Genomic DNA, 24,469 nt, shown 5'->3' on the forward strand with positions numbered 1-24,469 from the left:
TTGAAACACTGGAGCAAAATAGCATTAAGTCCTGCCGCTGCACAAACTGCTATTGGGTTTGAACAAATTTACGAGTTCTCAAACAGTAGCTATAAGTATGGATATATAAACGTTTGCACTGATTTTTAAGTAAGGAAAATAGACAAAGCCGAAAATTCTGTCCTCTAAAAGTATTACTTGACTGAACTAAGTATAATATTTTATTTGTTTATGACAGTTGGTAAAGAATTATCGAGTAGGTTGCAAATGAGCAATTCAATCTGCGTTCAGACGAATAACAGATAGCATATTTTAATCAGTTTGAAAACAAGGAGGTAGAATTCAGATGAAATAATCAAGACAATTACTCAAGAATTAAATGCAAAAAAAACGAAATGTATCGTAATAAAGTGACTGTAACTTTTATTGCGAGAACTAATTACAGCGGCAAGACCCGTCTTGGAGGTAGTACCATCAGACTATATCGTGCAACGAGCGAAAGCTCGAGAATTGGACAGAATCATGACTGTAAACTTTTATTTATTTATTAGTTGTCGTTGTTACGCATAATCTATGCCTTAGAAGATATTTCAGCCCGGGTGTTTCAGTTATTTTTATTATTAAAATCGATAGTGCATTAAAAACACTAAGACTGGTCGTTGTGATAGTACCACAAAAGTCATTGGATTGCAGGACGATCAAAAGATCGAACAGAACTCGAGATCTCCCGAATTGTGACGTAAACTGTTCGAACAGTTCGTGTCGCGTTCATACACAGCCCTAGGCAGAGATAGGTGCTTACGCCACATGGTACGCCGTGTGTATATATCAGTAGGTTCTTAGGTAATGTATGCCTGTGATCTGCCGACGCGTTCACCTGTTTTGAGTAATGGCGGCAACTGCGATGTAAGCTCTTTGGAAGTAAACAAGCGGGTCGCGGTCGGGCGCGGCGAAGATGCCAGCTGGTGTAGGCCGGCGGTCGCGCTCGGGTTCGCCGCTATGCGGCTGCTGTGGGGACCGCGAGGGAGATGGGGCGCGCAGACGTCGGCGTAGGCCGCGGGGCAGACGCACCGTCTCCTGCGGCTGTGAGCACGATGACGCAGCTGACGACGTGAGTACTGACTTACTCCGTGTGATCACCTCTTACATCTGCTCTCACCCTAAACTTCACTACCACATTAATCCGGAGTAATTTCCAAGATCACTTGTAAGCATATATATCGCACGCGCGACTGTCGAGCCGGCAGATATCGATTTTGTTTACAGCGTCGACCACAGTCTACGACGAACAGTCATCATCAGTTCAATTGTCAGAAGTTACGCAACGTGGCGGTGACTTTTCCATTACGAAAGAGAAAATGTAATTATGGTAATATTCTATCTCATGTCAATGGCAACATATAAAAACAAAATCTCCGTGCAATATAATACAGGTATACTTGGTTCTCAGACCGAGCGAGGTGGCGCAGTGGTTAGCACACTGGACTCGCATTCGGGAGGACGACGGTTCAATCCCGTCTCCGGCCATCCTGATTTAGGTTTTCCGTGATTTCCCTAAATCGTTTCAGGCAAATGCCGGGATGGTTCCTTTGAAAGGGCACGGCCGATTTCCTTCCCAATCCTTCCCTAACCCTCCGTCTCCAATGCCCTCGTTGTCGACGGGACGTTAAACAGTAACCACCACCACCACCACTTGGTTCTCAGTAGCAGAGTCGTAATCGTTGTGTGAAATGATTTGTGACATAACGTGTTTAAGTTTAAAAAGGGACTAATTGCGAGTATATCCGACAACTTGGCACGTCTTTTCTTAGTTGTGACGCTTTGCGTTGAATGTAATTTTTTTCAGAAGCTTCTTTGCGAATTTCAGACACATTTTGATACTTTTTTTTAATTTAATCGTATGGCTAGGACCCCACGATGGGCAGACCGTTCGCCGGGTGCTGGTTTTTCAATGTGACGCCATTTCGGCAACCTGCAGTCGATGAGGAGGATTGGATGATGACGAGGACAGCACACCATCCAGTACCTGGGCGGTGAAAAATCCCCGATCCGGCCAGGAATCGAACCCGTGCCCAGATAATTGTTAATCCGTCACACTGACCATTCAGCTACCGGGGGCGGACTTTGATACAATAATAACCAGATACTTTATTGCTACTGCAATTTACAGCGGCAGGGTAAATTCCGAAATACGACCTCATTTGCGTTTTGAATGTGCTTCTACGTTCCATATATACAATTTACAGCGACACAGTTAATTCCATAATACGACCTCATTTGCGTTTTGAATGTGCTTCTACATTCCATATATACAATGCGCAGTCGTTTCGCAGTGTGTTTATGTGTACTAGCCACTTGGCACCGCTGCAGTAGCGGTTGCAAAAGAATTGCTGGAGTTTCGTAACTGTTTCTGATACTCGACAGTCAACAACAGATCATTTGATGTTAGTAGTGTTCTAGAGATGAGTGGAGCCGATTTAGTGTCGATTCGTACTACTTCACATGGCGTGAGTTAATTCCGAGATGAGTGCTGTGGACAGTTGTTTACAGTTCCGTTGGGGATATGATTATTGCCGAACCACTGCTGTAAGAATTGCTCGGATTGACGTGGGTAGACCTGTGCGAAGCTGGTTGCAAAAACGAGCAATGTTGACTTCCCATTACAATTGTATTGTATGAAATGTCGCAAAAGATCTATGACTAGAAAAAAACATGTCGTTCGATACGTGTAAATTAACAGTACAGTAGATTATTATTTTCGTGTCTTGCTGGGTTAAAATTATATACTGGAAATTACTGCTTCAGAAACTGGAATTTCCACTAACCCTCTTGCGATTACTACGGTTTTTGTGATGAAGCATTTTGATTGTAAAGAATTATAGTGCTCTCATAGGTGGTGAAAACAAGGTCGTAGAAGTAGATGAACTACACAACACAACTCGCAAGTACACGAAAGAACGACTTTTGAACCGGTATGGATGTTTCGTGGCATTGGAGGGGAGGCTCGGAAGTACTTCATAGTGAAAGTGTATTCGAGGAATAAACGAAACTTTAGTGTTCCTTGTTAAGCACTCCATCTTGCCAGGAATGAAAGTAATTACCGACGGCTGGAAGTCTTACAACAGAAGAAAGAAGGATTTGACCATGAATTTGTCAACCATTCATTGGAATTTGTATCTCCGGGAAATCCATAGGTTTATACGCAGAATATCGAGTGCTTGTAGAAATCTCATAATTCCTCTATTAAAAGAGAAGGCTGACTGGAAGACAGAGGCGAACTGTACATATTTCAGTACCAGTACTTCCACAACTAGCAGTTACGTGGCAAAACGCTTCCTTGCAAGACTCTCCCAATTTTCCTGACATGTATGTAGAGTTTACCCCGGCTATAGCGAGAAAGGACTGCCCCTGGCTGCGCACACAACAGGCAGAATTATCCAGGAACAAGATATGGATGGCGCATAAAGAAAGTTTAATTACATTTAATTCCATCATTGGAAGACATTCATGTTCTGTTGATGTTGGTGTCAACGCTGTAAATAAAATGGTATCGTTCATCTTTTGTCGTTGTTGTTATCAAAGGTGGGATCAAAATCGCTATCTGGCGCTTTTACAGACGCGCGTTCGATATATATCGCTTGCAAGTGGTCTTGAAAATTACGTAAGGAACGTTGTCAACGATAAACAAGTGCTGTGGTAACGTCTCTTCTGGATGATATACGAAATAGCTTCAAAATGTCACAGAGGTAGCGCCTCTTGCACATAAAATATTAAGTAAATGGGATTTGTTGCAAATTATTTAGTAGAAAAATGCAAACTCCTCGATGTGCACTGGGAGTTTATTATGTGGTGTGTAGGATAAGTTTTTTTTCGGTATTTGTAGTGACTTCCGAGCTGATGCTTGGTTTGGAACTTAAACAGCTCAGCTGAAAGTGCCATGAGTGGAATGAGCAGCAATTATTTTTACAAGCATCATTAACCCACGTTGTATCTCCTACTCTATTATCCACTTGCTGTATACAATTCTTATCCTCCTTTTAATATGTAGACTACATATGGAGCGAGCTCGCAAACTTTAACCCTTCGACTACCATCGGGACGTCTGTTGCCCACGATAGGTTATCAGCTAGGCAGTGAGAATTTGCTGCATGTTTTTGTTATGTATCAGCGTCTCTCTGATAAAGGAAAGCTTGCTAACGGTTGCAGAATTGTTATAATTACAGATTGCACCTGTAGGTTGTGCTCTCCTCTTAAGTTTCGTTGTCAAGTCACATCGCCGTATTGTTGCATCGAATTAGTTAGCACCTACAGATAGGCAACACAGTTGCAAGATAAGCATAGCGAAGTGCTGTCATTCCTTCCCAGATACATCTTGTCAACAGATTGCACGCGCGTATTGCGTTTTCCACGTCACAAATGAAACCCGCAGTGAGCATCTGCAATATCAGTTACAAACTTGAAGAGACGCTCTCTCCATTGATGTGTGTGTGTTTTCGGTATATCTTGAAGTTTTTGGCTATCGTTTTTTTGAGCTCCGTAGGTACTTATAGAAAATCCAGTATGTCTACCCCTTCCCGTGTTCGAAAATGAAACAATGGAAAATATTATTTTAATATACACTCCTGGAAATTGAAATAAGAACACCGTGAATTCATTGTCCCAGGAAGGGGAAACTTTATTGACACATTCCTGGGGTCAGATACATCACATGATCACACTGACAGAACCACAGGCACATAGACACAGGCAACAGAGCATGCACAATGTCGGCACTAGTACAGTGTATATCCACCTTTCGCAGCAATGCAGGCTGCTATTCTCCCATGGAGACGATCGTAGAGATGCTGGACGTAGTCCTGTGGAACGGCTTGCCATGCCATTTCCACCTGGCGCCTCAGTTGGACCAGCGTTCGTGCTGGACGTGCAGACCGCGTGAGACGACACTTCATCCAGTCCCAAACATGCTCAATGGGGGACAGATCCGGAGATCTTGCTGGCCAGGGTAGTTGACTTACACCTTCTAGAGCACGTTGAGTGGCACGGGATACATGCGGACGTGCATTGTCCTGTTGGAACAGCAAGTTCCCTTGCCGGTCTAGGAATGGTAGAACGATGGGTTCGATGACGGTTTGGATGTATCGTGCACTATTCAGTGTCCTCTCGACGATCACCAGAGGTGTACGGCCAGTGTAGGAGATCGCTCCCCACACCATGATGCCGGGTATTGGCCCTGTGTGCCTCAGTCGTATGCAGTCCTGATTGTGGCGCTCACCTGCACGGCGCCAAACACGCATACGACCATCATTGGCACCAAGGCAGAAGCGACTCTCATCGCTGAAGACGACACGTCTCCATTCGTCCCTCCATTCACGCCTGTCGCGACACCACTGGAGGCGGGCTGCACGATGTTGGGGCGTGAGCGGAAGACGGCCTAACGGTGTGCGGGACCGTAGCCCAGCTTCATGGAGACGGTTGTGAATGGTCCTCGCCGATACCCCAGGAGCAACAGTGTCCCTAATTTGCTGGGAAGTGGCGGTGCTGTCCCCTACGGCACTGCGTAGGATCCTACGGTCTTGGCGTGCATCCGTGCGTCGCTGTGGTCCGGTCCCAGGTCGACGGGCACGTGCACCTTCCGCCGACCACTGGCGACAACATCGATGTACTGTGGAGTGAAGTAACTTCTGACTATGACGTTAATTAAAATCATCATTAATTAATAATTATTTTGATAATATTGAAAAAGGTGGTAGCCAAAGGGTTAACTGGTGGTACGATATTGTCTGACAGATTCAGACCAGGCACATCACAAAACTTTAAAACCCTAGACAGAATAACCAGTGCGGCCTATTACCAATCTTCAATACACGCGTCGAAACAGCAACTTAATCTCACACGTACTAGTACTCACAACACCCAATACACGCTAGAACGTCCTATCAGTCCCATTGTTGATCCGAGACGCTAACAGTAGTGTACTCTTAAAAAGTTGCACAACAGTGTATAATTTAGAAAACTGATCGAAATCGCACATTCACAGTCCAGTCACATTAATGTGACTTTAATCAGAAGCGTGGATAACCACCTCTTGCAGTGCGGACATGCTAGAATGTCAGTGAGGTTCCAGAAGGTACTGAAAGCTCCCGTGCCCTGACCAGCCGCGTTAGGTTTCTCCGAGATGGTCCAACAGATTCTCGATTCGGTTTAAATCCGGAGAGTCTGGTGGCCAGGGGAGTACGGTAAACTCATCGTGCTCTTAGAACCACGTACGTACACTGTGAGCTGTGTGACACATTGCATTTTCCTGGTGATAGATACCATCGTGCCGAGGAAGAAACCAACTGCATCTCGGGATGGACACGTGGATGGATGGAGAGGGTTTAAAGGGCACACGACGGCAAGGATTTCAGCGCCCGCTCAGTAACAGACTGAGATGGGTTCAAGAAAAGACTCAGAACAATAAGATAAAACAGAACGTAAGACACAGGAAACTAGCTTGGAAAAATATGTGCCTACTCACACCGAAGCGTGGGACGAAGCATGCCGCCAGGAGTAAAACATGGGCAACTCAGAAAGAAAGTGGTAGAGGGAGCTAAAACAATATAGTAGTGGCTGGCTGACCACAAGGAAAAAGAGAGGAGCCAGCCACTGTGCGATGCACTAAAACCTCCAGCCTAAAAGTTTAGGCCAGAGTCCAGGCACATCACAAAACTTTAAAACCCTAGACACATACGTCTCATCATTAGCTAAAACACAGGGCAGATCCCCATCAGCTTGTGTTTCTGCCCTTGCATCACGGTATGAAATGCAGTCTGTTAAAATGTGCCGGACAGAGATGTGCATACCACAAGCATCGGGGGATCCTCCTGACGTAATAGAAAGCTGTGTGTGAGAGGACAGTGCCCAATCCGAAGACGCGTGAGGGTCTCTTCTTCCCGCCTGAGTACCCGGCAGGAGGAACGCCACGGCGGAGTTGTTGACTTCACTAACCGCAGTTTATTGGTTGTCCTCGCCAGCCATTCTTCCTCCCACAGCTCCATGCACTTCATGTGGAGTGCAGAAGTGACAGACTGCAAGGGAATAGGACACTGGACCACATCCTGCTCTCTGCAGGCCTCCTTGGCAGCCCGATCGGCCTGTTCATTGATTGTTCCATATTTCTACATGACCAGGCACCCAGCAGGAGGACACCTCCTTACCCCGCCCTTGGAGCAAGTACAGTTGGTCATTTATCAGCTGGACCATGTCTTCAGTTGGATATAGATTCTGCAACGATTGTAAAGCACTATGAGAATCGGAGCAGGGGAGAAATCGATTGCCCCGAACACGATTCATCCGCTCCAGTGCCTTCAGAAGCGCGTGGAGCTCCGCTGCGAAAACAGTATATTCATCAGGGAGGCGAATTCGGGTAACATGATCAGGGAACACTACAGAACAGCCAATGAAATTCTCCTGTTTCGCAAGGCCCCAAAGGACAGATGCATATTTTTGTTGAACCATCGTGCCTTCAAGAATGACTAGGACATCCAGGGAATGCTACGAAAACATTCCGCAGATCATAACGCTCTCTGCTCCGACCTGGAGCCTTACGACGATTGTTACAGGGCCATACACGCCAACAGCGATCTGTCCAATGGAGCATAACACGTTATTCATCTGCAAAGGCCATCTGTCGCTACTGAATGGACATCTGGTTGCTGTAGCGGCGTGCAAAATCCAGCATACATCGCCGATGAACAGCATTCAGCACTAGTGTGTGAATCATGCGCCTGCTGCGGAGGTCCATGCGCAGTAATTTTCGGTGAACGGGCGTCGAGGAGATACTGTTGGTTGCCACTTGGTTCATCTGGGTAGTCAGCTGCTCAATAGTTGCACGTCTGATTAGCCTACCATGGTCGGTGTTCACAGTCATGTAGAATTTTTTAAAGGAGATCATACTCACTGTTTACTACGGAGGACGTGCTGAACCAAATTTTTTTCAGTACCACTTGAAAATGGCTCAAAAGCCAAAATTGCAATTGTGCAATAAATACTTTTTGCAATTAATGCCGAATGTGATGTCCTTTAAAAAAATTGCGTGTCTATTCGGTCGTACACATCTCAGATATCATCACCCCTGCCATCTATGGCACGTAGTTGATCACAAAGTGCTTGGCGTCAGTTTTGGGTAGCGCCATTTTGCCATGCGACTTATACTTTAACGATGGCAGCATACGAACATTTTACAAGCTTAATCGTTTCGGAAATGCTTTCATTCTTGGCCTGAAAGCCAATGATCAAGCCCTTTTGGACGTCAGCTAAATCATTCCATTTCCGCATTACAACGACTACATTTTCCGCCTGTTTTATACACCGTCCACTGATAGCACAGCCACCTGTCGTCAGCGGGTGGTTATTGCACGCTGACGTTGATCACAGGCGGTGATCGCAGTAATGTAACTGGACCGTGTACATAGGAATAAGTAGTTTATTCAGCAAATTGAAGTAAAATTGAGAAATGAAATTTACACATACATCTCAAAACACGTTTGTTGTCTTTTCCAGAATATGTCACGTTATCCGCGGTGGTGGTTAGGTAAATAAGACTAAGACTCAAGAACATAACTTAAACTTAAGTATGCTAAAGTGTACTTGCGGTGTCCACGACTCATTCGTTTAGTGCTTAAATTGTTGCGAATGACACAAAATACCAGTTAACTTCATTACGAAGCATAGGAAATTACGAACAACAGTGTGACAGGCTACTCACATCCAATTAATGATTCCTCGTGTTCACTTCTCATCATTCATCACAGGAACCAAAAATGTTCAAATTTGTGTGAAATCTTATGAGACTTAACTGCTAAGGTCATCAGTCTCCAACCATACACACTACTTAACCTAAATTATCCTATAGACAAACACACACACACACACACACACAAACCCATGCCCAAGGGAGGACTCGAACCTCCGCCGGGACCAGCCGCACAGTCCATGACTGCAGCGCCTGAGACCGCTCGGCTAATCCCGCGCGGCATCACACGAGCCGTTACCAACAGCAGTACACAACTGAAAGGCCACAGAAACCGTAACTGAGCGTTTGCAATTATGTGCACATTCCGCTCTATATCATGTACATAGCAATGTTTCCTTGTGTCCGTGAGTATCTCACTACAGGTAATGTAACGCGATATATATCGAGCACAATTGGTTCCACCGTCGTGTGTAATCATCCAACATCTCTTTGTCAACTGCTACTTATATTTCACAAAGTTTTCTTAAAACATAATTTTGAACTTGCAGTATGACAAGTTTTATGATTTGCTGAAGCAGATATTAAAATTGTGTACTTTTCAGCACCATTTATATGTAAGTAATACCTGACTGGCTAACTTGAATGACAGTTACATCAGAAATGGCGAAACGTATCGAATTTTTTGTGAACGTTTTTTTCTTAGAACAAATTATCCTGCAACACCTTTACAAGCTTTTCACATCGTTTCTTATTTGTCCGTGCGTGTGTCCGTGTGCGTGCGTGTGTCCGTGTGCGTGCGTGTGTCCGTGTGCGTGCGTGTGTCCGTGTGCGTGCGTGTGTCCGTGTGCGTGCGTGTGTCCGTGTGCGTGTGTGCACGTGCCTACGATCCAATGTACGAGTTAATTTTAAGACACACATTGCGCACTGCTAACTGAAGTCTTTAATGCATCAATAAATTCCTTTTATTTGTTACTTCTTATAAATACGACTTCATGTGTGGAGTGACCGAGGAAGGATGGAGATAACCTAACCCTTGAGGGCGTCGGTAAATACACTCCTGGAAATGGAAAAAAGAACACATTGATACCGGTATGTCAGACCCACCATACTTGCTCCGGACACTGCGAGAGGGCTGTACAAGCAATGATCACACGCACGGCACAGCAGACACACGAGGAACCGCTGTGTTGGCCGTCGAATGGCGCTAGCTGCGCAGCATTTGTGCACCGCCGCCGTCAGTGTCAGCCAGTTTGCCGTGGCATACGGAGCTCCATCGCAGTCTTTAACACTGGTAGCATGCCGCGACAGCGTGGACGTGAACCGTATGTGCAGTTGACGGACTTTGAGCGAGGGCGTATAGTGGGCATGCGGGAGGCCGGGTGGACGAACCACCGAATTGCTCAACACGTGGGGCGTGAGGTCTCCACAGTACATCGATGTTGTCGCCAGTGGTCGGCGGAAGGTGCACGTGCCCTTCGACCTGGGACCGGACCGCAGCGACGCACGGATGCACGCCAAGACCGTAGGATCCTACGCAGTGCCGTAGGGGACCGCACCGCCACTTCCCAGCAAATTAGGGACACTGTTGCTCCTGGGGTATCGGCGAGGACCATTCGCAACCGTCTCCATGAAGCTGGGCTACGGTCCCGCACACCGTTAGGCCGTCTTCCGCTCACGCCCCAACATCGTGCAGCCCGCCTCCAGTGGTGTCGCGACAGGGGTGAATGGAGGGACGAATGGAGACGTGTCGTCTTCAGCGATGAGAGTCGCTTCTGCCTTGGTGCCAATGATGGTCCTATGCGTGTTTGGCGCCGTGCAGGTGAGCGCCACAATCAGGACTGCATACGACCGAGGCACACAGGGCCAACACCCGGCATCATGGTGTGGGGAGCGATTTCCTACACTGGCCGTACACCTCTGGTGATCGTCGAGGGGACACTGAATAGTGCACGGTACATCCAAACCGTCATCGAACCCATCGTTCTACCATTCCTAGACCGGCAAGGAAACTTGCTGTTCCAACAGGACAATGCACGTCCGCATGTATCCCGTGCCACCCAACGTGCTCTAGAAGGTGTAAGTCAACTACCCTGGCCAGCAAGATCTCCGGATCTGTCCCCCATTGAGCATGTTTGGGACTGGATGAAGCGTAGTCTCACGCGGTCTGCACGTCCAGCACGAACGCTGGTCCAACTGAGGCGCCAGGTGGAAATGGCATGGCAAGCCGTTCCACGGGACTACATCCAGCATCTCTACGATCGTCTCCGTGGGAGAATAGCAGCCTGCATTGCTGCGAAAGGTGGATATACACTGTACTAGTGCCGACATTGTGCATGCTCTGTTGCCTGTGTCTATGTGCCAGTGGTTCTGTCAGTGTGTTCATGTGATGTATCTGACCCCAGGAATGTGTCAATAAAGTTTCCCCTTCCTGGGACAATGAATTCACGGTGTTCTTATTTCAATTTCCAGGAGTGTACTAAATATTCTATCACCCGAATTTCAGGACACGAACCATTCCAACAAGCAGGCAAAGAAGTTAGAATTGCTTGTGTAAAGGACAAATGGTATTTATTGCCGTTGATTGCGGAATAACTTCACAGCACAGCAACCTCACATAGAAGACTATTCCTAACCCAACTTCCAACATCCCATCGCCTTCTCTTCCTCCGAGTTGCCGCAACTGGAAACAGTAACTACTGTAAAATACCTAGAAGTAACCACCCGGAACACCTTAAAGTGAATTAACACAAAAAATACCTATAATACAAAAAACAGATGACAGACTGACATTCACTGAGAGAACCTATAGGAAACGTCATTCATCAATAAAATAAATGTCTCACAAAACACTTGTTCGACCGACAATCTGACTCCCTAACCAAGTCAGGTTAATAGAACAGATAGAGAAAAGCGTCGAAAAGCACAGTGTTACGGAGGTGCTCAACAACAAACTCAATGACAGACGCTACAAGAGTGGCGTTGTGTACCTCACAGAGGTTTACTGTTGAAATTTCTAAAGCGTTCGTTCCCGCAAAAGTTCGGCTGTATATTAATTTCTCCCACAAACACCTCGGGAAATTACTATGACGAGATAATTAGACAAGTTAGAGATCGTATAGAAGTTTACCTGCTGCTGTTCTTCGCACAAACCATTCCTACACGTTATTGGGACAGCGGTAAAGCCGACCGGAGTGGCCGAGCGGTTCTAGGCGCTACAGTCTGCAGCCGCGCGACCGATACGGTCGCAGGTTCTAATCCTGCCTCGGGCATGGATGTATGTGGTGTCCTTAGGTTGGTTAGGTGTAAGTAGTTCTAAGTTCTAGGGGACTGATGACCTCAGAAGTTAAGTCCCATAGTGCTCAGAGCCATTTGAACACACAGCGGTAAACAACAGCGCTACCAGAATGCCCTCCTCCACACACCGTAAGGTGGCTTGCATAGTATAGATGTAGCTGTGCCATGCAGCTGCAGTTTACACTCTACCATGGAGGTTTCTACTGTCTTGAGAAATGATGGACGCAGTACATTGATTTTCAGGGGGTTATGTAGGAAAATAGGTGTTTCTTTCTTTCTTTCTTTCTTTCTTTTTAAAACAGCGTTCTCACTGGTCTGATACAGCCCGCCACGAATTCATGTCCTGTGCCAGCCTCTTCATCCCAAGTAGTATTTTCTCCGCACGTCCACAATTATTTGTTATTTCTGTCCTCCGCTATACTTTTGGCCCTCTACAGCTTCCCCAAATAGCAGAGAAGTTACTCCCTGATATCTTAACAAATCCCATCATTTTGATGACATATTTAGAATATTAAATTTACTTATGATGGAGAAACCAGTCTTGATCGTAAAATCGAAAATAATTTATTAGTGGTAACCGCTTTCAATCTATACAGATCATCTTCTGTCCATAACACATCTCTGCAAATTTAGCATAAATTTTCTTAGGAAGATCAGGCATTGTTAAATGTATTAACATATACAAAAAGACAATATAAAATACGACAACATACGAAATATTTATACCCTTTAGCAATATGAACAGTCGTTTGGTTGCCATTTCCGCCAATGTTTTTTGAAATGCCGAAGGAATTTGCTCTACATCTTTCGCCCAACCCGTCAGAAAATCGCAGCCTTCCACTGCTAGGCAGATGAACTTAATCGTTGTCCTCGTGCTGAGGATGCTACCAAGTTAGTGCAGATCTAAAGTGTGACGCCACGCCTGGCACGAGAGGCGTGCTGTGACACGTGGGACACGCGTGCAGTAACGGTATAAATAGCGAGGGTTGCGGCCCTGAACCCCGGAATAACGTCGCCCAGGGCGTGGAGACAAAGGCGGGGCGACGCAGCTTCCTCCAGCGTCGTCTGCAGATCCGTCTCGTCCAGTCGACTCACCAGCGGACCGTCCTCGTCAATCCTCCAGAGTTTGGGCCAGAAAATAATCATGGCTACGTCTGCACACTCTGCAAGCCACCGTATGGTGCTTTCCAGAGGGTACCTTGTATCCATACTAGCCATTTCCTTTACTGTCCCACTCGCAAACAGAGCGAGGGAAACGACTGCCTATATGCCTCGGTACGAGCCCTAAATTCTATCCTACGTGAAATGTACGTTGGTGGCAGTAAAACAGTTCTGCAGTCAGCTTCAAATGCCAGTTCTCTGGATTTTCTCAAGAGCGTTCCTCGAAAGGAACGTCGCCTTCCCTCCAGGAATTCCCATTTAAGTTCCCGAAGCATCTCCATAATACTTGCGTGTTGATCGAAACTACCGGTAACAAATTTAGCTGCATGCATCTGAATTGCTTCGATGTCTTCATTTAATCGCAAACAATGCAGCAGTACTCAAGAATGGATCGCACTAAAGTTGAGTTGGCGTAAACTGGTCGCTGACAGTTGTAATCGGCTGGGCGCGGCAGCTTCGCGAGCATACGTCAACAATAATGTAACCCGATTTTGTAAACGACTCTACGGCAACGCGACAGCGTTGTCACAGCTCTATAGCCGACTATTGTTTTCGCCTGTAGTCGTCTGCGCTTTGCATTTGAAACAGCACTAGGAGCTATCAGGGACCTTCTTATGCCGTCTCGACCATAATGTCCTATACGCATTCTCCATTAGAGATGAACCAAGCTTTCCCAAAATTCTCCCAGTAAGCGGAAGGCGACTACGGTTTCCCTTCTACAATCGTTACATGCTCGCCCCGTTTCGTATCACTTCCTAACGTTACACCTAGATATTTAATCGGTCTGACTGTGCCAAACAACGCTAATGCTGTATTCGAACAGTGTGGGATTGTTTTTCTTATTCATTGCATTAAGTTACATTTTTCTTCATTTAGAGCTATCTGCCATTCATCACATCAACTAGAAATTTTGGTTAAGTCATCTTGTGCCCTCCTGTAGCCACTCAACGACGAGACCTTCCCGTACATCACAGATTGATCAGCAGACGCTCACAAATTGCTGCTCACCCTGTTTGTCAGATCATTTATGTACATAGAGAACAACAAAGGCCCACATACTTCCATAATGACACCCTTGTCTTCGACAGGGCCGCAACTCCTCGATTTCAACCAGAGATGAATTGATGGGCTCACAATTCGGAAATCTGTGCGTCCATGTAAAGACATGGCACCATACATTCTGAAAGCGTACCTTTGACAGATGTTTGGTGGGTTTCGACATTCATCCCGAATGGACTCAGCGAGTAACGCATCAAGAGTGTCTCCACAAATATTGATTCACGGAAGCGTCACGGGAAGTAGTATCAAAAGTGAAGGACAATCATATTCTGCACCACAACTCCAGAGCCACGTAGACACGTAGACACTTGGCTTTCCTTGTGTATCGAACACTTCCAGTGAATGTTCTTTGTGCATACGTTTGTTGATTAATGGGCACAGACTGCTTTATGGAAATTCCTGTAACACTTGCGGTCTGTTTACGCTCGTTCACTGTATGTATTTCTGCTCCTTGTTCCACAGACTACTCCGTGTTCCATTGAATAAATGCTTTCAGGTTCCACCTCTACAATAAAGGTGACTGGATTCTTAACGAATCAAAATGCTTCTGCTCTCAGTTTGCAAGGTTATATGGGAGTCGTCTGTCAGGAGATCGTTTGCCCCATTGATCAATAGTCCTGTACAATACAATACCTTTGTGGTGAGTGTAGCAAAACTAGACAGTCTTTTAGACGTGATCGCAGTTCTAATCTGTTCATTGGATAATAGCAAATATAAAACATTGGTGCATTGCACAAACCTTCTTCATCGTCGGTCAAACTTGCTAAATCTTATATATTGTTGCTGTCCACTGTGATCACCAGAAAGAAGAACAGTATGTGAAGTGCATATTTCCAAAGAGACGTATTCAGTTTCTAACTCAAAAAAAAAAATTGTCCAGGCGTTCTTCCGTCATCATAGTTGTTCTTCTTATCCTGCTGAAAATTGTGTCGGAAAATTGTGTTGTTTTCAAAGTTCCATATCCCCTTTTTGTGTTTGTTTAGAAAATCTCGCATTGTTGCGCAGTCATTGGAAACATTTAAGACTGGTATGTGAGCTAGTTTCTAGCAAAGAATATTATTCCGATTTTCTTGCAATATGTAAGCTCACAATGTTAAAAGTACGCAAAATGGCCATCTTTCAGTTTATTTGGGGCCACCCGGCAGAATATTTAAGTATGAAACGTTTGATGACACGAATCATCTCTTAAGTAAATTAGGGATAACTCGTGGACATTATCAACCCACATTATTAAACGTGTTTTCTTCCCAGTCCAAGTAAATACTGTTTCCCGTAAATAATGATTTTTCTAACTGTTGGTATGAAGTTTACAACTTCTCTTCGATATTTTCAGACTAACATAAATCTTTTTTCCCTAAATCTAGTAACTTAAACATTGCTTAAGATGATGTGAATGGTGTGTAATTTTTTACGCTAAACAGATAAAAACTACAATTGATTTTTAATGATAATATACAGAAAAATCCAGTGATTTTGTAGCAAAGAGACTTAACTCGCTTCCTTGTGACCATGATTTTTCTTTCTGTTACTTCTGTTTCCGAACATAAGAGTAGATTCACGAACTAAAAACTAGATTTAGGAACTATTATTAAATAGTCTATTCAAAATTTTTGCTTCCTCAGAATTTTCATTTATTGGTGAAAAGTGACATTGGAACCACGCTATTCAATTATACAGCTATATTTCTACTTTAGCTCTGCCATCAATCTTCCAATAGCCCTCCATCATGGTCGAATATTGACTATTCGTCCTTTAGTCTCACGGCAGTTTTTTTCTTTTGTGTAGATGGTTGAACTGACCTGCAAGGCTGTTTGGTAGTGGTAGTTTCTACAATATCATTGTTACAACAAACTCAATTTTTGTGCCAGATGGTTTGAATTTTTCCTGAATTAATGCGTTTTTAATTATTTTTGTAATACTATTTCATCTAAAACTCATATGGTGAGACCGTGGCTGTGTACAATTAATGTAGGTTTTCTTCTCTGTAAGAATTAACCTACATTAATTTTGCTAATTGTTCTGTAGACTAGACTTATAAGTAGGCTGTTTAGGTTTTTATGTTGGTAACGGAACGTAGCGCTCTGTATGAAAATCACTGACTGCTCTGTGTGCAGTCTGTGGCTGGCTGGACTCGCTTGTGTAGAGTTGGGTAGTTGGATGTGAACAGCGTGTAGCCTTGTGCAGTTGGAGGTGAGCCGCCAGAAGTGGTGGATATGGAGAGAGAGATGCCAGAGTTTTGAGAGGTCACTATAAGCGGAGGATCTGGACGTGTGTCCGCCAGAAAAAGGAAATTTGTAAAGACGTCATATATATATATATATATATATATATATATATATATATATATATATATATATATATATATTCCTGGAAATGTAAAAAAGGACACATTGACACCGGTGTGTCAGACCCACCATACTTTCTCCGGACACTGCGAGAGGGCTGTACAAGCAATGATCACACGCACGGCACAGCGGACACACCAGGAACAGCGGTGTTGGCCGTTGAATGGTGCTAGCTGCGCAGCATTTGTGCACCGCCGTCGTCAGTGTCAGCCAGTTTGCCGTGGCATACGGAGCTCCATCGCAGTCTTTAACACTGGTAGCATGCCGCGACAGCGTGGACGTGAACCGTATGTGCAGTTGACGGACTTTGAGCGAGGGCGTGTAGTGGGCATGCGGGAGGCCGGGTGGACGTACCGCCGAATTGCTCAACACGTGGGGCGTGAGGTCTCCACAGTTCATCGATGTTGTCGCCAGTGGTCGGCGGAAGGTGCACGTGCCCGTTGACCTGGGACCGGACCGCAGCGACGCACGGATGCACGCCAAGACCGCAGGATCCTACGCAGTGCCGTAGGGGACCGCACCGCCACTTCCCAGCAAATTAGGGACACTGTTGCTCCTGGGGTATCGGCGAGGACCATTCGCAACCGTCTCCATGAATCTGGGCTACGGTCCCGCACACCGTTAGGCCGTCTTCCGCTCACGCCCCAACATCGTGCAGCCCGCCTCCAGTGGTGTCGCGACAGGCGTGAATGGAGGGACGAATGGAGACGTGTCGTCTTCAGTGATGAGAGTCGCTTCTGCCTTGGTGCCAATGATGGTCGTATGCGTGTTTGGCGCCGTGCAGGTGAGCGCCACAATCAGGACTGCATACGACCGAGGCACACAGGGCCAACACCCGGCATCATGGTGTGGGGAGCGATCTCCTACACTGGCCGTACACCTCTGGTGATCGTCGAGGTGACACTGAATAGTGCACGGTACATCCAAACCGTCATCGAACCCATCGTTCTACCATTCCTAGACCGGCAAGGGAACTTGCTGTTCCAACAGGACAATGCACGTCCGCATGTATCCCGTGCCACCCAACGTGCTCTAGAAGGTGTAAGTCAACTACCCTGGCCAGCAAGATCTCCGGATCTGTCCCCCATTGAGCATGTTTGGGACTGGATGAAGCGTCGTCTCACGCGGTCTGCACGTCCAGCACGAACGCTGGTCCAACTGAGGCGCCAGGTGGAAATGGCATGGCAAGCCGTTCCACGGGACTACATCCAGCATCTCTACGATCGTCTCCATGGGAGAATAGCAGCCTGCATTGCTGCGAATGGTGGATATACACTGTACTAGTGCCGGCATTGTGCATGCTCTGTTGCCTGTGTCTATGTGCCTGTGGTTCTGTCAGTGTGATCATGTGATGTATCTGACCCCAGGAATGTGTCAATAAAGTTTCCCCTTCCTGGGACAATGAATTCACGGTGTTCTTATTTCAATTTCCAAGAGTATATATATATATATATATATATATATATATATATATATATATATATATATATATATATATATATATATACTTTTCAACATTATTAAGGTAAATTCATTGTTTGTTCTCTATCAAAATCTTTCATTTGCTAACTATGCATTCAGTAGTTAGAATCTTTTATTTAGTTGGCAGTATTGCAGTAGTTCAAGTAACGAAGGTTTTGGTGAGGTAAGTGATTCATGAAAGGTATAGGTTATTGTTAGTCAGGGCCATTCTTTTGTAGGGATTATTGAAAGTCAGATTGCGTTGCGCTAAAAATATTGTGTGTCAGTTTAGTCACGATCAGAATAAGTAAAGAGAGAAAAATGAGTACGTACAGTTTTTCTCAGCTGTTTGAAAGTGAAATAGCGTAAGAGGTTGAGTAGCACTGTCATTTTTAATTTTTCTAAGGGGACGTTTCAGACTATTACGTTTTGATTTAGTTAACATTCTGGGTGCCCCTAGTATTTCTCTTTGAGAAGTCTGTAGTAGCTGATGCTCATATTTGTAAGATATCTCGCAGTCATTGTGGTGGCTACAGCTGCACACTTGTCTCAGCAGGCGGAGGACGGCAGCCGGCGCTACTGGACGGGCAGCCCGCCTCGGACGCCCCCTGATTGGCGGGACTCGTTTCTGCGACTGCGCAGGCGCTGGTCCGACGTGGCACGCCGCCGATCCAGGCGCCGCGGCAGCCAGGACCGAGCGCGCCCTGCGTTAGTATGCTGCAGTTCACTTCTCTTGACTATATCGCTCTGACACCGAAAGCTCGAGGCCTTTTAATTAGTCTGTCGCTTTACACACAGAGATTGCGCAACAAGAGCACTCAAGTTTTAATGGACAATTTCCCTAGAATGAGTACCAGTCTGCCTGTAGTACAATGATGTTGCATTCTGTTACCGAATTGAACTTCAACAAATTTTGGAGGTGGTTCACAAAGTGAAGGTATTAAACCTCACACTGCATGTATACTGCCTAACAAAAAAAAAAAGTGAATCATTGAGACTGCTAGGAGGAAATAAAATGGCACTTAATGGGTTGAGAGGAAGTTGAGAGGACATGTGATGTTATTTTAATGATTACAAAATCGAGTCAAATTTACGAATAACTTGGTTGTATGAGCCCACTTACCAGTGTGACGTTGCACCCCCTCTGACATTGGTTCATGTGCTGATTCAGGTGGGAATTGTGTCAGAAAGACACCGTATCCCCTGTTGATGCAAGCTGGCCCACAACTGTCGTAACTGATCCTTGATATCCTGGATAGTGGCACTGGGATGGAGTAATTGTTCGAATTGGATCCACACATTGACTATCACAGACGGATCAGGGGATCTTACTGGCTCACTTCAAAATCACACAGGCAATTCATAGAGATGTGTGCCATGTGTGAATGAGCATTGTTGTGTCATCAGAGTCCCCTCAATCACCATCAGCTGTGACCTGAAGTCATACCAGTTTGCTCGCTACAACACGACGGCAAGAGTGACACTGTTGTGACTCTCCAAACATTGGAAGAATGGGACTTGTTCCCAGGTCCCTACCATACTCGCCAATGATGGTCATGTGTGTAGTCCAGAACCATGATGTGACATGAACACAATGCAATAAGCAGTCCATGCTTCCTGGTCACGGTACATTTTCGGATGCAGCTTTCTGTCAGGTGGTGTTAATGTGGACATTTGTAGGGGAGTAGGGACTTCACTAGTGCAACTACTGTTACTCTCTGAAAAAAAAAAGGTTCAAATGGCTCTGAGCACTATGCGACTCAACATCTGAGGTCATCAGTCCCCTAGAACTAAGAACTAGTTAAACCTAACTAACCTAAGGACATCACACACATCCATGCCCGAGGCAGGATTCGAACCTGCGACCGCAGTGGTCGCGCGGTTCTAGACTGAAGCGCCTAGAACCGCTCGGCCACACCGACCGGCCGCTACTCTCTGACTAATGATTCGGGATGGCTTGTTTAGGGATGGCAAGTGCACATGTGATGGGGTTATGACATGCTTGGTGCACAACACGATGATCATCTCTTGTGGGAGTCAGAAGTGATAGAACGGAACCTTGCCGACAAGTGCGCCTGCCCTTTTAAATGATTCGACCAACTGGTCAAATGGACAAATATGCTGCATCTCAGCCGGCCGAGCAGTTCTAGGTGCTTCAGTCCAGATCCGCGCTGCTGCTACAGTCACAGGTTCGAATCCTGCCTCGGGCAAGGATGTGTGTGATGTCCTTAGGTTAGTTAGGTTTAAGTAGTTCTAAGTCTACTGGACTGATGACATCAGATGTTAATCCTATAGTGCTTCGAGCCATTTGAACCATTTTTTTTTTTTTGTTCTCCTTGTCCTTCACAGTGAACACTCGACATACGACGCTCTTCACGCCCCTTATACAGGGTGGCCCACATAAACAATTCAGTACAAATATCTCTCGAATCACAATAGATGACTTTCCAAGGGTATATATGGAAGGCAGGAGCTCATCAAATTAAATACTATGACACATTCTAAAACGTAAGCAACTATAATTTTCAACGCGAACGTATGTTCATATTTTTAAAAGTGGACGCTGTATTATTTATTACGCAATCAATAATATGAAAAATCCCAGAGAGAGAATGGCGTTGGTTGCATTGCAATACGTCAATTACAACCCACGAGAGTGCAGAGCGAAGTCTTGAGATGCAAGTGTGAACCATGTTGCTCATAATGACAATGTGATTGATGTACAACGTTGTAAACAAACGCTATACTTATTGCTATTTGCGTTGTTACTAAGTTGACTGGAAGCAGTACAGATGTCTAGTCACAGATAATGAAGAATAAGGAAAGGGCTACTCATATGTAAAACATTCTCGGTTTTCTTGCCGCGTCAGTCTGGGATAAAATCTCGAGCTTTAGACGATAGCCTCCATCACCATCGTAGGGAGCAACTGACTGTCTTCACTGCTGGTATGGTGGCCTTATATAGCCTGTGGATGGCTTCTGATTGTTCGGCGATTATGTACTGCTGTCGCAGACGGTATCAGTGTCTGCACTGGTGGCGCCACCGCTTCCGTGGGAACGTAAACACTGCAAGGAATGTCTCTGCTGCTTCTCTGCATCGAGTGCTCGTTTCCATGCACCGTCAGGTAATATCCACTTTCATGGTTAAAGTTCTCATCGCTCATTCTTATTTCAACAGACTCCTTAATGACAGAATCCCAGTATGTGGAGGCATGGGACAAAATTTTTCTTTCATCAAACAGTATTTTATGTTTCTTAGTGACGCTGTGCTCCGCAATTGCTGATTTCTCTAGTTCTCTATTTTTAATATGCTGTTGGTGTTCTGCACAGCAGTCTGAAACGGTACGAATGGTCTGACCTATACAATTGCTTCCACACTCATAGGGGATATTATAAATTCCAGGGACCCTGAAGCCGAGACTGTCCTAAACAGGGCGCATCATTATCTTAAGTTTCTTCTCAAATGGTTTACTCGTTTGTGCTTTTTTGATCTTTACTAAAGTACTAGAAAACTCGAATGTCACCAGCAAGGGTAAATGTGATTAATGGCTGACCAAAGATCTAACAGTGGGTTAAATGGTTCTTATGCGACTGGACATCTGTATTGTTTTTAAGTTCAATAATAATAACGGTGTAGACAGCAACAGATACAACGTTTGTTACATCGCGGTACGTCAATCACAACACGATTATAAGCAACATTGGGTCCACGCCTGCATATCAGAATGTGCAATTGCGGCGAGTTTCGTGTATTTCAAGAGTCAACTTCACTTTGCAATTTCTCTGGATGTAACCGACGCATTGCGATCCAATTAGTGCCATTATTTTGGCAATTTTCATATTTTTGATTACGTAAGAAGTAATACGGAATGTCCATTTAAAGAAACAGAGGTTTGCGTTGAAAATATTTGCTTTCCTCCGAGAACGTCTCATAATATTTACTTTCATGAGCCCCTGCCTTACGTTCATACCCGTGAAAGTCGTTTTTCAATATGTATTGTAGTTCCACAGATATTTGCGCTGGAATGTCTAAGTGGACCACCCTGTATACACCATACCAGGCCTGTATAACAACACCAGACACGAACAGCACTAATACACTCTGGTGGCCGTCCTAAGTGTCACAGAGAATTTCAACTCTAATCATTTTCACAACTGCCGATGATATGAACGAGTACCAAGTTAGCCGCGCGGATTGGCCGCGTGGTTAGAGGCGCTATGTCACGGATTGCACAGCCCCTGCCGCCGGGGGTTCGAGACCTTCCAAGGGCGCGCACGTGTGCGCGTGTGCCCGTTGTTCTCAGCATAAGTGACCGAAGACCTTCATGAACTGTGGTATCTTGTCGAAGCTACGTGGGCAGCTGTACCTGTACACGCCGTCCAAACTCTGACTCAATGGCCAGGCATATCAAGGCCGTTACGGCCAGAGGTTGTTGTTCTGTGTACCGATTTCTCAGGATCTATGCACGCAAATTGCGTGAAAATGTAATCACATGTCAGTTCTAGGATAATATATTTGTCCAATGAACACCCGTTTATGATCTGCAGTTCTTCTTGGTGTAGCAGTTTTAATGGACAGTAGTGTAACAGCAGTAAACTCTGTTTTCAATTGCAGTCGACACACCGACGAGTCCAGAGGACTGTCAACAATGAACTGTAGCCGGCCGGAGTGGCCGAGCGGTTCTAGGCGCTACAGTCTGGAACCGCGCGACCACTACGGTCGCATGTTCGAATCCTGCCTCGGGCTTGGATGTGAGTGATGTCCTTTGATTAGTTAGGTTTAAGTAGTTGTAAGTTCTAGGGGACTGATGACCAAAGTAGTTAAGTCCCATAGTGCTCGGAGCCAATTGAACCAACCAATGAACTGTAAGTTGCACACTGTCGAAACTCTGTATACGATCCTTGGAATAATCAAGCTTACCGACCACGAAGGCGCAACAAAAATATACCCTGTTCTTTTTTGGAGATTTGCCACAGTTATCAAACCACCGTCGTATAGGATTCTTGTTTCAGAAGTGCGTTGAGCGAGCGTGTTGGGCCCGTGTGACGGTTGCGCTCGTTGTGACAGGAACCCGTCGCCGGGCGAGATCCGCGCGATGACGGGCCGCAACCGGCCGGGCGCGCAGCCCGAGTACGCCGCCTCTGGCCCGGACCCGGCGCCCTGGACGCGGGAGGGGCAGGCGGCGGCAGAACCGACGCGCGAGCAGCGGGAGGCGCAGCTGCGCCGCTGGCAGGAGGCCACGCTGCGCGTCTCCGTGGAGGCGGTCGAGCCCACCAGCGGGTCGCGCTTCTCCATCGCCGCCTGCTGGGACCCCGACTCCACGCCCCACGCCACCGTCTCCTCCACCGGCAGCGACCGCCCTGCCCTCAGGTACAGCACAACTTCTCCCGACTTACACCACTCGTGGTCCACACAGCATAGCGTCATTCCCGCTTCGCACGCTGGCGAGAAGGTTCCGCCCGTTTCTACCTCTGTCGTTGCGCTGCGACAGCTTCCTCGTTTATCCTCAATGTCTTGTGAGTCGTCGTGAGCGTCACGTCGTTGTTTGTCTCTCTGTGTCTCGTGTTTGTGACTTCATTTGACACCGCGTTATCTTGCGCCGTGATGTTCATATCTCCCAGGAACATTCCAATCACTGCTGATATATGACGAACTGTACTTGCTCCAACGGCAGGGTAAGCAGGTGTCCTTCTGCTGGGTGCCTGGTCATGTCGGCATATGGGGCAATGAACAGACCGATCGGGCTGCCAAGGAGACCTGCAGACAGCAGGATGTGGCACAGTGTCCTATTCCCTTGCAGTCTGTCATTTCTGCACTCCACAAGAAGTGCATGGAGTTGTGGGAGGAAGAATGGCTGGCGGTGACGACCAATAAACTGCGGTTGGTGAAGTCAACAACTCGGCCGTGACGTTCGTCCTGCCAGTTGCTCAGGCGGGAAGAAGTGACCTTCACGCGTCTTCGGATTGGGCACTGTCCTCACACACACAGTTTTCTATTACGCCGGGAGGATCCCCCGTTTTGTGATGCTTGTGGTGTGCACATCTCTGTCCGGCACATTTCATACCGTGATGCAAGGGCAGAAGCACAAGTTGATGGGGATCTGCCGTGTTTTAGCTAATGACGAGACGTGTGTGTCTAGGGTTTTAAAGTTTTGTGATGTTTCTGGACTCTGGCCTAAATTTTAGGCTGGAGGTTTTAGTGCATCGCACAGTGGCTGGCTCCTCTCTTTTTCCTTGTGGTCAGCCAGCCACTATTATATTGTTTTAGCTCCCTCTACCACTTTCTTCCTGGGTTGTCCATGTTTTACTGCTGGCGGCATGCTTCGTCCCACGCTTCGGTGTGGGTAGGCACATATTTTTCCAAGCTAGTCTCCTGTGTCTTACGTTCTGTTTTATCTTATTGTTCTGAGTCTTTTCTTGACACCCATCTCGATGT

At 46.1% G+C, this 24,469-nt stretch overlaps 1 protein-coding gene across 1 annotated transcript in view; it reads left to right on the plus strand.

The window, feature by feature from the left end:
• The first annotated feature begins 934 nt into the window (after positions 1 to 934).
• LOC126278813 (serine-rich adhesin for platelets-like) overlaps positions 935 to 24,469 on the plus strand; it is a 96,508-nt gene continuing 72,973 nt past the window's right edge. Inside the window, exons 1-3 of the mRNA XM_049979087.1 lie at positions 935 to 1,090; positions 18,590 to 18,741; positions 23,102 to 23,404. Coding sequence (XP_049835044.1) covers positions 935 to 1,090; positions 18,590 to 18,741; positions 23,102 to 23,404 — 611 coding nt within the window. The remainder of the gene's footprint in view (positions 1,091 to 18,589; positions 18,742 to 23,101; positions 23,405 to 24,469) is intronic.

The sequence above is a fragment of the Schistocerca gregaria genome, chromosome 6 (genome assembly GCF_023897955.1).
Source record: "Schistocerca gregaria isolate iqSchGreg1 chromosome 6, iqSchGreg1.2, whole genome shotgun sequence".
In the NCBI taxonomy this organism is placed as follows: Eukaryota; Metazoa; Arthropoda; class Insecta; order Orthoptera; family Acrididae; genus Schistocerca; species Schistocerca gregaria.